Raw genomic sequence first — 14037 nt, 5'->3', positions numbered from 1 at the left:
TTCAAGGAATCTCCATACTGTTTTCCAGAGTGGCTGCACCAGTTTGCATTCCCACCAACAGTGTACTAAGATTCCCTTTTCTTCATGTCCTCACCAACACTTGTTATATCTTGTTTTGTTGTTAATAGCTATTCTGACAGATGTGAGGTGATATCTCATTGTGGTTTTGATTTTCATTTCTCTGATAATTAGTGGTATTGGGCATCTTTTCATGTGCCTGTGGGCTTGTATGCTTTGGGGAAATGTCTTCCACGCCCTCTGCCCATTTTTTAATTGGATTGTTCGGGTTTTTGTTGTTGTTGAGTTATATGAGTTCTTTATATATTTTTTTAAATTTTTATTTATTTTTTAAATTTCTTTTCAGTGTTCCAGAATTTATTGTTTATGCACCACACCCAGTGCTCCATGCAATACGTGCCCTCCACAGTACCCACCACCAGGCTCACCCAACCTCCCATCCAGTTCTTTATGTATTTCCGATGTTGATCCTTTATCTGATGTATGATCTGCAATATCTTCTCCCATTCAGTAGGTTGCCTTTTTGTTTATTGATAATTTCCTTTGCACAGAAGCTTTTTAGTCTGATGTCCCACTTATTTATTTATTTAGTTAGTTAGTTTTAAAAGATTTTATTTATTTATTTGACAGAGAGAGATCACAAGTAGGCAGAGAGGCAGGCAGAGAGAGAGGAGGAAGCAGGCTCCCTGCTGAGCAGAGAGCCCGATGTGGGGCTCGATCCCAGGACCCTGGGATCATGACCTGAGCCGAAGGCAGAGCCTTTAACCCACTGAGCCACCCAGGCGCCCCTGATGTCCCATTTATTTTATTTTTGTTTCCCTTGCCTTTGGAGTCAGATCCCACCTCCCACCCCTCAAGTCAAAAGAGACCCATGGCAAGAAACTTACCACCTGTGTTCTTCTAGGAATTATTCCCCCCACCTTTCTTGTGACAGCCTTGTCCCCTAACACAGTTGGCTGTTTGATGTCCCCTATACGCTTCATGGCTGGTATCTAGTTGTGATCTTATACTCATTAGCCTGGCCAAATTTGTCATTTACAAAATAGGCAAGATGTGAGTTTGTTTTATGTTCTTGTTGAATTTGGGGATCCTGTTGTCACCACACAGCTAAGAGTCTGTTGGTGTCACACTGTAATCTCGGGTTTGTTTTTAGAGAGTATAGTGGTTTGCATTTCATTACAAGGCTTTTTCTTTGGAAGTTATTTTTTTTTTTTTTTACAAAAGAAGTTTGTATACATTTACCATCCCTCTCCTTTTAGTCTCTAGTTCCTTCTTTTCCCCGGTTCTTTCTTCATCTTCACTTGGTTACCCCAGCATCTTTTTTTCTGCTCTTCTGTAATTTCCAGCTGCTGCTTTTATTGTTTTCTTTCCTGTTGTTCTCTCCCTCTCTTTAGTTTCTGGTTACCGTCAGCTGGGAAAAGAGAACGAAATCAGGTAAGATCGCTTTTCTTTGTCATCTTTATTTTATCATTTGATTTCCTTTTCTTTAGAAAGAATAAAGCATTGGCTTCTGATTTTCCTCACATTTCTGCTTGTGCACATGAGGTAAGGTCCCTGTTCCCTATGTTATTCTGATTTTTTTTAAGAGAACTGTTGTCTAAGATTATCTGATATTCACTGATAAGAACTGTAGCTAATTCCCCTTTTTAGGTTCAACTGTGTTTTTCTGTTTATTACTTGTAATGCATATTTTATAGGGATCGTTTTTATTTTAGTTTTGAACTTTGCAGTAGGAAATTAGAGTGAACCTCGTTTGTCTATGGTTTAGTTCAGCACCAGCATCCTACTCTGAGAAGTACAGCAATGAGACCTAACATAAGAAACAGAAGGAGGGAGGGCTGCTGGGAGTGAAGTGGGGTCAAGGCCTTAGGACTTGCCCACTTAGTCTCTTAGTCTCTTCTCTGGCTACCCCTGGAGAGGGCCTTTGGCAAATGTAGGCCTTTATAAGGGTTCATAATTTAAAAATTACTGACTATGGCTAACAGTATGTTCCTTTTTTTTTTTTTTCTTTTTAAAGAAAGAAAGAAAAGGAATAAAAAGAGTGCATCAAGTCTTACTACCATTCTGGTCAGGGTACTAACTTCCAGCCAAAAGGCAGGCTTTCTCTCCATATAGAGCAGCCACGGGCTAGAGGATTACAGCCTGAGCAGTCGACATGCAAGTGTTCCAATAAGACCACACTCCTTAAAAAGCCCCTGAAATGAGGGTAAAGGAAGAGGAGAGAAAGTACTCACCAATATTGCACCAAAGCTCAGCGTCCACATGTAAAGACTCAAAGCCCCACGTTCAGGCGCTGAATGATGAAATTTTAGAATATAATTGAGGGTCGGTGGGGTGCAGTCCGGAGCCGACGACCAAGAAAGAATTCTTGAGATGTCTTTGGTGCAAAATGGTGGTTTATTAAAGCACAGGGACAGGACCCATGGGCAGAAAGAGCTGCTGCAACAGTATATTCCTTTAATGTTTGAAACTTTCGATTTTTGTGGGGATGGAGGTTGCTTTATCTCAATTAGGTATAAAACAGGTGAAGACCGATAGGTGGAAATATCAGGTTTCCTGTTGCCCTCCAGTTTTTGTTTTGTGTTAGACTCTTTAGGGCTTAATAAATTGATGTACAGCTTAGACTTGGAACCTTCCTCTTGAAGTTACTATTTCAGAATGAGCTAGAACATAGAGTTAGAGTTAGAGTATACCTAACTGGTGTGTATTTATGATTTTAGATGGTGTGTGAACATACGATTATTACTTTAAGTCATAATATGTATTAGAAAAAATATCATTCTATCAATCTGTCGTTCCATAGAAATAGTAAGGACAAGGTTGGGTAAAAATAATTGGTATGAAGAAAAATATGGAGTAAATATAGTGCAGGTGGTGGGCAGGTACAAAGTGATTAAGGTGGTATGTGAAAGACAGGAAGCCAAGGTACTGATCGTGTTTGCATCAGAGGATCAAAAGGCAGAAGAGGGCCTGTGGTGATTACCTAGTCCAGATCTGTTACTTACAAGTAACAGTTAAACGATTTGCCCAAAGTTAGACTTCTTTGTAAGTTCTTTTGAAATTACCATTCAGAGCTCTGGTCTTAAGATATATTTAGTTCTGAAATTTGGGGGAAGGATTATTCTGGGAGAAGTCCAAAGAAAGCTAGAAAACAGAAAGTGAGGTATTTTTGTATATTGTATCCAAGTTTGATTCTCACAACCACCTTTTGAGATAAATAGAAGTTTTACAGAAGAGAAACTGGAATTACAAACTGAAACCACATTTAATTTAGCCCCATAACAGTCCTATAAAATAGGTAAGATAAGCAGTGCATCCTTTATAAAGATGAGGATAGTAAAGCTCAAAGAAAGTATGTTGCAACTCAGGGATAGACTGGAATCAGATGTTAGGGATTCTTAGTCTAGTTCTGTTTCCGCGAACAACGACTGTTGTTGTGTGTTAACCATTATTTACTAGAAGCACTGATCAGGATAAGGAAATAAAAAGGTAACTTCTTGCTAGTTTTCTTAGGAACAAGAGCTAATAGTCAATAGCATAAGTTCCTGTTATGTCCAATAGAAAGTACTATCTTCTGCCATTTAAATAATTGTCATTTCTTAGAAGTTTTTGTAAAGTTGTCACTTACCAAGGAATAGCCTTTTTTTGAGGTGTGCGGGATCAGTATGCTGTATTCATGGCTGCAACTTTACTGAATGGTGTCTGCCATATGGTCAGAGAGTCACGGTCCAAGGGGCAAAGTAATCAAACAGCAGGCCACTCCTTGGGATCAGATCTTTTTCATAGAAGCTGTTCTAAAATAATCTCATTTTTTCCTGCAGTTTAATCCCTTGTCTCCCCTTTACTCCTTGGATGTTCTCACTGACGCTTCTCACCGAAGATGTTCACCAGCACACTGCTCTGCCAGGTAAGTGTCTTCTGGTGAGGGTTTTCTTCCAGACAAGACCCTTTCCTTTTTTACAACACTCTTCAAATTATTAAGTATATTCGTGTATAATATCCAATTTGATCTCTTTACAACAACCTTTAGAGGCCAGTGGATGCTTTACAGATAGAGAGACTGAGGCAGTGTTGAAGTGTCTTTCCTGTGATCACATGGCTAATATGTGATTTAAGTCTCAACTGTGACCTGTCTTCTGACTTGTATTAGAGCATGGATTCTTGTTTTGTTTTGTTTTTTTTTAACAACGTGGGGCTTGAACCCATAACCCTGAGATTAAGACCTGAGCCAAAATCAAGAGTCAGATGCTTAACCAGCTGAGCCACGCAGGTACCCCCAAGTCTTCTGGCTTGTATTTCCTATTCGGCTAAAAGCCCAATCTTCCAGGAACATTATTAATGATCCTTCCCTTGCCCTGCAAAACTCTGTGTAATTAGCCTCTGCCCGCATGTCTAGCCTCCTTTCATATGCTTCTCTCTCCTCGCTGGTCCAGCTGTGCCAGGGAGCTCAGCTCCATTTTGTTCATCAAAAGTAGCAACCTTTTCCGCTCCTGAACCTTCACACTTGTTCCCTTTGTCTGGAGTCCCGTGCTAAGCCTCTTCTCACAGTTGGCTACTTCTCATCTCAGGGAGGACCTCTCAGACCATCCTGTCTAAAGGGGCCACATCCACCGCTTTCTGCTTATCAGTTTCTTTTCGCTAAAGCTTTATCACAGTCTGTAATGAATTTGCCTGTTGGGTTCCCCTCACAACTTTTTTCTCCTGTCTCTCTCACTAGGATATAAGCTTCATAGTGTAGGGATTTTGTTTTGTCTTGTTCCCTGATAACATCCCCAGCACCTAACATAGTGTCTGGCACTTACTAGACATTCAGTATATATTTGTCAGAATGAATCCTTTGCCGATGTGGCAGAATGAATACTCCGTTTTTCAGCAGAAATTCTCTGGAGTTAGATGACATGGGAAGCAAACACGGATTTAATGGTAGCATCCCCTAGCAAGGTTATTGTGCACAAAAGAGGAGCTAATAGGCTGAACCCCAGAACTTTTATTATTTCTAGTGGCACAAAGGATTTCTTTCCGAAGTTCTGATGTGGGTTTTTTTTTCCCTTCTCTTAATTCATTCTGTTTTATTTTGTTTTGTTTCTCTTAATTCATTCTTAAATGGATATGTTCATAGTTTGGTGTGCAGGCAAAGAAATTATCCTTTCACAGATCCAATGAGAACTTCCACTATGGGCTGTAATAATAAATTCTGCCCCCTAACCTACTGCTAACTGCCAGAGCTTCTACTGGAGAAGTAGTAATAAAGTAATAAATGACTTCTCTAAGGCCTTCTCTTTGCTATTTGTTCATCATTCACTCACTCGGCACTTGCTGGCTCCGTACTGTGCACCAGGCTCTTTGTTTAGCTCTTGCCCTCCGGGGCTTCCATTCTCTTGAGAAAGCCAGGTGTGGACATCAGCAGTTACAGTGTGGAGGGACAGTGTGTAAGAACGCGCACCAGAATGATACAAAGCCCAGAAGAGAGGCTTCCAAGTTAGAGGCTCAGGGAGGTTTTCTTACAGGTGGTGATCCTCAAGCTGTCTCGAAAGACCCAATATTTCAATGTGTAGGAAAGCAGTCCTCCAGCTTTTTGTCTTAATCCCATGTGAAATAATGGCTCTTCAGGAAGATTATATGAATAGCACCATATCCTGTCAGATGCAGAAAGTGGATTCTTTGCCCTCCTCCCTTTACTTCTGTTACTTAGAGCTGTGTGGTGCTGTGCTGAGCTTTTATCAGGTTCCCTGTTGCTTCTAAAGCCTCGTGCTGGCTGAAGTGGGTGTCAGCTTTCTGTTTCTTTAAATTTTTTATTTTTTTTAGATTTTATTTATTTATTTGACAGAGAGAGAGATCACAAGTAGGCAGAGAGAGAGGGGAAAGCAGGCTCCCCGCTAAGCAGGGAGCCTGATGCGGGGCTCAATCCCAGGACCCTGAGATCATGACCTGAGCCGAAGGCAGAGGCTTAACCCACTGAGCCACCCAGGCTCCCCTTTCTGTTTCTTTATGTATCTTATTATCCACCTCATTGTCTTCCTTCTGCTGGCAGTGCTTGTGGCCAGGCTTGGAAGAGTAAGGAAGTCTAGGCTGTGCTTCCAGTGCGGTCAGCTCTAGGGAAATACTGCTCATTGCTTTAGACCATTACTACAACCAAGGTGAGAGAATGTGGACAATTCTAGCTCATCTTTGTCCTTTTAGATATCATTCCCAGGGCAGTGGATGCAAAGTGGGTTGCATTCTTTCAGGGTAGGAGAAGACATTTTTTAAATTTCCATTTATTGTCTGATCCTTAAAAAATGGGTTTTTTGTTTTAAATTGTACATAGAGACATCCAGTAGTATGTATTTTTGTTTTATATGTATGTATTACACACATAAAGGGTGTTTGTGCAAATGTTTTACTCAAGGGGGAACACAGTCACTAAAGTTTGGCAACCATGGCTCTGGGGAAAATGGTCAGCACAAGTGACCTCTAAGCAATTTTTAGAAAATGTGGGTGATGACACCCTGAGCCCTCCGGGCATCCTCTCACTCCTTTGAAGTTGGGGGATGGGGGTGGTGGTCCCTGCCCAGCAAGGGGTCAGTTGAGAAAGGAGCCATCTAGCTCTGGTGTGGCCGAAGGATAAGATGGTTTCAGAGCTGGATGGTTGGCTTTGCACAGAGTGGACACATTTAACAAAGCCTGGTGTCTAATGAGGACTGTTAAAGAGCCATGGTGGCAGGGAAGAGGCAGGTGAATGACTGTATTAAAAACTGTTTCGAATGGAAATTTTATCTTTTTCTTGTTCCATTTTATTTGTAGTAGGAGAAGATTTCTTTCAAAGCGTCTGGGCAGCCTTGGGAATTTCACACCTATCATTAGAATGATGTGTGTGTGTGTGTGTGTGTGTGTGTGGTGACTATGTTATCATTAGTGGTATAATTTTATTTTGCGAAGAGAAAAGTGTTTCCTGTTTTATCACAGCTTTCCCCGAGGAGGGCTGGTGTATTAATTTGCTGTATTGCCTCCTGGCTGTTCCCAGGCTGTTTTTCCTCTTCATCATGGAATTTTTAATGGCCCTGGTGCCTCTTGGGAAGCATGTGAGGAAGAGTTCCTCAGGGAGTGCTTCCCTTTTTTCACATGCCTATAATTACTCTCCTTTAAGAGCACAAAGAGTTTGATAATCATGCCTGAACTGTGAAGGTTTCCTCTTGTCGGGTTACTGAGCTGAGGCTGCTTCCTGCCTGGACATTGCCTGTTCCACTCACCCAAACACTCAACTGCAGGAGACAGGACCCTGCAGCCACCCTCTCACTGCTGGAGCCATTCAGTGCTGGGTCTCAGCAGGGGGTGTGGGAGGGAAGGGAGCGGGGAGCGCACGTGACCTCAGGTACTCTCTTGTTTAGTATTTCATTGCTATAAAGAAGGAAATGATGGGACCCTGATTTTAAGAGAGCGCTATATTGATGTATCATTTTAATACAGCCCAGATGGCAGGTGCAGTGGATGGGCAAGGGAGTCTTTGTGATCTTTTACCACCTAATAGATTTGTGGGTTGTGAGGTTTTCAGCACTACCACTCTAGAAATACTTGAATTTGGTGTTTTTCAACTCCCGACTGCACTTTTGAATCACCTGAGAAGCTTTACAAAATAGAGCCATGCTCAGCCCCTCTCCGAAGATTCTGATTTAATTGATCTGGGATGAGGCCCAGGCATTGGCATTATTTTCAGTTCCCAGGTGACTCTAATACACAGCCAAGGTTATGAACTGTTGCCCTAAATGCATATGATTTTGTGACCGGTGCTTTGTAATTTTCTTAATAGGAAATCCCATTTTGTAATCAGCATGAACTCTGTGATTTGGTGGTGTGTGTGTGATTCCTTATGGGAGGTGGAACGCTGGACTTCACTTTGGACGACTTCTGAAATGAAGCGGAGAACGTCAGGGTCTAGCACAGTGCCTGGCACACAGTGATTCTCTGATGGGAGGGCTTGCTGGGTGGGTGTCTGGATAGTTGGCAGGGTGCGTGGATGAGCTTCGTAAACCAGCTGTTTTGGTTTGGTTGTTTTGGTTGCTGGTATTGGGATGTTGTATTAAAGTAGTAATACTTGTTATCGGTGTTAGGAGTTGCTGCTGCTCAAACAGCAGATGGTGTGATCGGTGTTCCGGTAGAGGCAGTGGTGTTGCTGTCAAGGACACAGTTCTAGAATGGTAATAAGGAGCTAGTGCTGGAGGCAGCTTTTCCCAAAATGAGAGATTTATTGATTGTGAAGGATAGCTTTTCTTACCGTGATTGCTGTAGAAAACCGTAACTAGAACTTATCAAATGCTACAGCTCTCTGTATGACGCGTGAGTCACCAGTTGTGGTTTTTGAGTGTCTTGTGGCAGTTTTGAGTTTTCTCCAACTTCTCTGACCTTTCTTCTTTCACGGGGGGTGATTTGGTAATGTATCACTACTTCCACTTAGACCTCCTTTAAGTTTTTAATGTCACGTTAGCAGGTATTAGTGTGAGGCAGTCCTGGGTAAGAACCTTGGTGTTATTTGGTCAAGTGCCTTAACCCCCCTATACCTCAATTTTCTTATCTTTAAAATGGAAATACTCATTTTTATTGGGTTAGTGGAGATCAAAATGGAATCACATATTTGACTCTTTAGCATACTGGTAGCTAATACGATTATTTATGTTACATTGCCACTATCCCTACCCTGTCCTTAGGATAATGGCAGTTTTATAAACTTGGAGTTGGCTTCCAGAGTCATTTGCTAATGGGGTATTGACAGATTCTTGGGGTGCTTAAATAGCCTCAAATGGACTATAGAAGAGGAGGCATTTGGACAGTGGATAAAAAAGAGAGACCTTCCTGCCCATCAGAGAGTTGAAATATGATGGGCTGTGCTCATTGGAATTCATTTTATCTGTTCACAAACGTTACGATCTGCATATCAGAGTTGTGTGCCCAGCTGGCTGTGCCACTTGACAAGGAGTTTCAAAGAGCGAGAAGAAGACTCAATTCACGCTATTAATTTTGACCTTTGGAGCCGTAGTAAACAGCCTCGGGTTTTACCTCAGGGCTTAGGGGAAAGAACCTTTTATTAGTCCCATATCTGCTGGGGCTGCCGTGATGCGCAGCAGCCACGCTCACCTCCGTAGCGCCTTCGTTCTGACCGTGTGTGAGGGTGTTTGTGCTGGGACCGTGTCCATGCAGCTGCCCAGTCCTACTGGAACTTCCCCTCCGAGAGTGCACAGCTCTTGAATCTTTTGTCCTTCACCAGATAGTCTTGTTGACAGCCCCTCTCGGCCTGCTGGCATCTTATGCCTAAGCGGAGTGATGAAAGCGTTTCCCTGCCCTGGCCCCTGTAATCAGCCCAGCTTTCCAATCGATGCAGAACTTTGCTGCTCCTGCGGGTGGCATGGAGCCGCTTGGTGATCTGCGGGCCTCGGCCTGGCGGAGGGAAGCAGAGTGCCAAGAAGTTCTAGGCGCTAGTGAGCTGTTTGGCACGGACTGCTGGGGGTTAGGTTTGAGTGCAAACACTATTGGAATTGCTGGGATCTCTTCCTGTTAGATCAGCCTCGGCTGTGTCCTCTAATTGTGAAGTGCTTTACTCTCACTAGCGGCTGCTAGTGTCAGGCCCGGACCCTTTCCTCTGTGCAAATCTGAGAAAATAGTTCCCCTACTGGGTGTTTCATAAATGTCCATTAACCGTGAAGATAAAGTCACATGTGAGGAAGGGGCCTTTCTACTTCCCTAGATTTGATCCTCTTTTCCTTCATTGTACCCTGGCACTTTGTTCTTTGATTACAGCTCAGTGTCTTAGTATCTTTTCGCTCTTTACACATCGGCCTTCCTCACTATGTTGTGAGCTCCGGGTGGTTGGGCCCTCTGCCCGGTCATTTGTGTGTACCCTGTCCATATCATCAGAGTGCTTTACACAGGGTAGGCCTCCATAAATTTGTGTTAACAATAATTGAGGGGAATAGATTGGTAATTAAGGAGAATAATTGGAATATATGATATATATGACCTTTGGTCCTTAGAAATATCAGTAATTTTTTTTTCTGATACTACTTGTTTGTATGTGTTTAAGGAAAAAAATACAGCAAATAAGTACATTCTCACAATAAATTTTATTTTTATTTCCCGTATTAAAAATGTGAACTTTTCAATGGGTTTTTAAAACGAGTGAATTTTTGAAGGTGAACTCTTCCTTAAATTGGCTTGCCATTGGCAGGTAAAGACTGTTTTCACTCCTTAGGAGTGACTCTAAACATCTTTGTTCTTAAATCTAAAGCAGCCACTTCAGTTATTTTTTTTTGCCAACATTGGTTCTATTAAACATGCATGTATTTCTCAAAGTAATTTTTTTTCCCCCTAAAAGTACATTCCTGCCCCAGGGACATAGTGATCTGCCCAGTTTCCTAAGTAACCCTGCCGTTTAACAACGCACCTGATCTCTCAGTTACCTCCACTAAAAAGTGAAAGAGAAATGTTATGTTTATGTGTAGATATACAGAATACTCTTTCAATTAATTGCTAATCTTCAGCATTCACCTTCACATCTATGAAATGAATTTAGTTACTTTTCCTGGAGTAAGAATTTTTAAAGAATATATTTTTCTGCTTTTAATGCTGACTCCCCACCACCGCCCGCCGCCCCATCATCAGTTCCTTTGGGCCAGTGCTGCTGAATTTAGGGGAGAGACTTGGGCTGTGAAAGGAGAAGTGCCCCAAGAACTCCGAGGCCCAGATCAGATGAAACAGAACCAGGATAGCCTTTTCTTTTCTTTAGGGTAATTGTTTGTATACTAGGGAACAATGTTTTTATTTCAGTTCATTTTCATTTAATCATTCTGTTATTTTTTAGGTTAAATTTTTAGAACTTTTTTATTAACTAGTTTGGCTTTGAGAATTTGGCATTTCTTTCTTTTTTCTTTTTTCTGTTTTAACTCAGTACTTTTCATAGCAGGTGGAAGCTTATTGGAATTACCTGAGGAGAAATTTCAGAGTAAGCGTATTACTGGTTCTTCTCTCACCCCAGCATGGAGGGGGCATGCGTGTTTCATAAAAGTCTCCTTACGTGATTCTGATAACCATTGCCACTCCAATTGAGAAGGAAGTTTTGACTTCGTGGAAATTTCAGCTTAAGTGATACTTAGCCTTTTGCTCCCTGCATCATTGAAAGATCCCCTCCCTCCACACACAGTACATGATTTGCAGTGCAGGAACGACTACATACTGCTCTTAAAAATCTAGTTAAGTCTTCTACCCTTTCTACCTACCATGTATTGGCGAGAAGGGGAAGCTCTGACTTTCCCTGTCCTTTGTGAGAGCTGCTTGTGTGTTGACCCTTTTCAGTTTCTATCTTGTGAGAGTAGACAGACATACTGTATGAATAAAATAACACAAATTAAAGAAACAACACATTCGGAAGAAAGGGAGCCAAATACACCTGAGTGAAAATGAGGGTAGGGAGAGGTCAATATTTTATTTTGTTTCCCTTTCTTTCAGTCTTTATGTCTGGAGTTACTGATGCGGAATTATTTGGGGACGCACAAAAATTGGAACTGCCTCTGATTAGGAAGCTGTAGCTGCAGCAGGTGCATGCTCTCATGCTTAGGTTCCCAAAAGTAACACAGAGGGCCCTTCCAGCGCCACACAGATTATTCTCCACTCCCGAACAGGGTGTCCTCATGTTCGGAATGTGCTATACAGGTGGCAGTTTGCATTTCCTGTCTCCTTTGAGTCTTCTAGCTCTAAGCACTCAGCTTCCTCTGTGAATTCCTGAGGCTCTGGGTCTCCAGGCTTCTGGGTTTTCTTCCCTCTCTGTCCTCCAAGGTTTTTCCAAGGCAGACAAAGCCCTCAAAAGGAAAAATAGATTTTTCCCAAGCTGTGAACTCTTCCATTTCTAGTGTTCACCTAAAACCAAAAAGAAGGAAAATGTCTTGCTGTTCTTTGTAATAATTTGACTGTTTCTCTTCTTCCTTTCCCAGATCTTTGCTAGGAAGGGATGTAGGGAGAGACAAGTATCTCTTCTGTACTCAGACCTAAGGTGTGATGTTATTTAACTTCTTACAAAATAGCTCTCCAACCTGGAAATGGTCCTAAGAGAAATGTGTTAAGAGGGAAGGAGCATTAAACTGAATTCTAGGAATGAATGTGGCTTCTCTTTATCCCTGCCTCAGTTTCTCTGTTACCCAGATTCTAACTAGAAAAGCTGTGTGGCTGGAAATAGGACTAGGCTACAAGGTCCTTTAGGGAAGGGAGTGTCTCTTTTGTTCAACACCTCAGTAAAAGCAGTGAACAATGAAAGATGGAGAAAAACTCCAGAGTAGAAAGGAAATAGTCCAGGCAAAAAGTACTTTTACGGCAAAATAAGGTGGTTGACTTCATAAGCTTTATTACCTGGGTTCCTTAGAAAGCCTTTAGTTCTTTCCTAAGTTATCACCAGAGGAATTTACAAAATTTGAAGGATTTTAGCATGTTCAGGCTAACAAGAGTGGGAATAGGGGCACCTGGGTGGCTCAGTGGGTTAAACCTCTGCCTTCGGCTCAGGTCATGATCTCAGGGTCCTGGGATCGAGCCCCGCATCGGGCTCATCTCTGCTCAGCAGGGAGCCTGCCCCCCCAACCCCGCCTGCTGCCCTGCCTACTTGTGATATCTCTCTCTCTTTCTCATCAAATAAATAAATAAATCTTAAAAATAAAAAAAGAGTGGGAATGGGGTGGTAGATCATTTCTCTTTCTGCCTGCTGCTCTGGCTACTTGTGATCTCTCTCTCCTCTGTCAAGTAAGTAAGTAAGTAAGTAAATAAATAAATGTTAAAAATAAAAAAAGAGTGGGAGTGGGGTAGTAGATGTAGATCATTTACCACAGAAACAAGTAACAGTCTGGAGGCTTAGTGGTCAGGGGTCATTTAATGTAGGGACAATTAACCCTGAAGCCCTTGCCATCACGGAGCAGGGCAGTGTTGGGATCCGGGAACCAGGGCCCAGAGGGGCGGGGCATGGGAAGGACCACCTGAGCCTTTGTGTCCACAGTAGCCCCCTAAGGATGCTGCCGGATGTAGTGAGGGCAGTGTAATAATCTCGATGCATCGTGGTAGGCTTAAGTAATACTTACTTTCATTTTACTAAAACAAATAAGCATTTTAAAAAGCACCCTATTTCCATTTAAAATGATTAAAAATGTAAATATTTTTGTACATAAATGATTGCATCTTTTTATTCCCAAATGTGTCATTTCTTGAAAATGTGAGATAAATGTTACCGACTAGGTCAATAAAGGAGGGATGATATGGTCCCTTAACTGTCTTAGTGACATCTATCGAACATGCAAAGCTGTGAAAATGATGGATGGTGTGTAAATAAAAGGCAGTATTTATTTCGTTCAGCCCCAGTGGATACTCCGAGAGTGGATACCTTAAAACTCTGAGTACTTTTCTTATACTTTTCATTTTGCATCTGTCTCATAAAATTCAGCATTTTACATTGATCTTGAAGAAGCAATGAAGAAAATAGAGGAAACGAAAAAAAAGAATGTTTTGCACTTTTTTAATTAAACTTTTTTTTTTAAGATTTTATTTATTTGAGAGGGAAGGAGACAGCTTGCCGGCGGTGGGTGGGGTGGGGGAGCGGGAAGAGGGGGAAAGGAGAGGAAGAATCAGACTCCCCACTGAGCAGGGAGCCCAGTTCGGGGCTTGATCCCAGGATCCCGGAATCCCAGCATCATGACCTGAGCCGAAGGCCGACACTTAATGGACTGAGTCACCCAGGTGTCCCTTAATTAAACTTTTTAATGAAGGATAATGAAGTCACATTCAGGTAACCCTCATCCAGATCCAGAAACAGAACATTATCAGAAAGAACCGCAAAAGCTCCTGCTGCTTTGTTTAGTCACTGTCCCTCCTCCCCTCTATCCCCCAGCTCAAGGGTAACCACTATCTTGACGTCTAATAACAGAGTTTAGTTTGAAGAAAGGATGTTAACGTTTAACCTAAAAAGTTTTGGGGAGTCCTTCTTAAGGTAAAGAAGAAAGAAGCATGAATATATACTGTTAC

At 42.0% G+C, this 14037-nt stretch overlaps 1 protein-coding gene across 4 annotated transcripts in view; it reads left to right on the top strand.

Annotated features, from left to right (window-relative positions):
* Positions 1-14037, top strand: part of GPATCH2L (G-patch domain containing 2 like) — a 55721-nt gene that overhangs the window by 29036 nt on the left and 12648 nt on the right. Inside the window, exons 7-9 of one of the 4 annotated variants that reach the window (XM_080809603.1) lie at positions 365-528; positions 1509-1563; positions 3840-3925. In XM_080809603.1, coding sequence (XP_080665729.1) covers positions 365-528; positions 1509-1563; positions 3840-3925 — 305 coding nt within the window. Of the gene's footprint in view, positions 1-364; positions 529-1412; positions 1453-1508; positions 1564-3839; positions 3926-14037 lie in introns of all 4 variants that reach the window. The other 3 variants (XM_080809604.1, XM_080809605.1, XM_080809606.1) reach the window with 3 other exon arrangements.

This window comes from Martes martes, assembly GCF_963455335.1.
Source record: "Martes martes genome assembly, chromosome: 7".
Classification (NCBI taxonomy): Eukaryota; Metazoa; Chordata; class Mammalia; order Carnivora; family Mustelidae; genus Martes; species Martes martes.
This window is presented reverse-complemented; position numbering and strand designations above follow the sequence as displayed.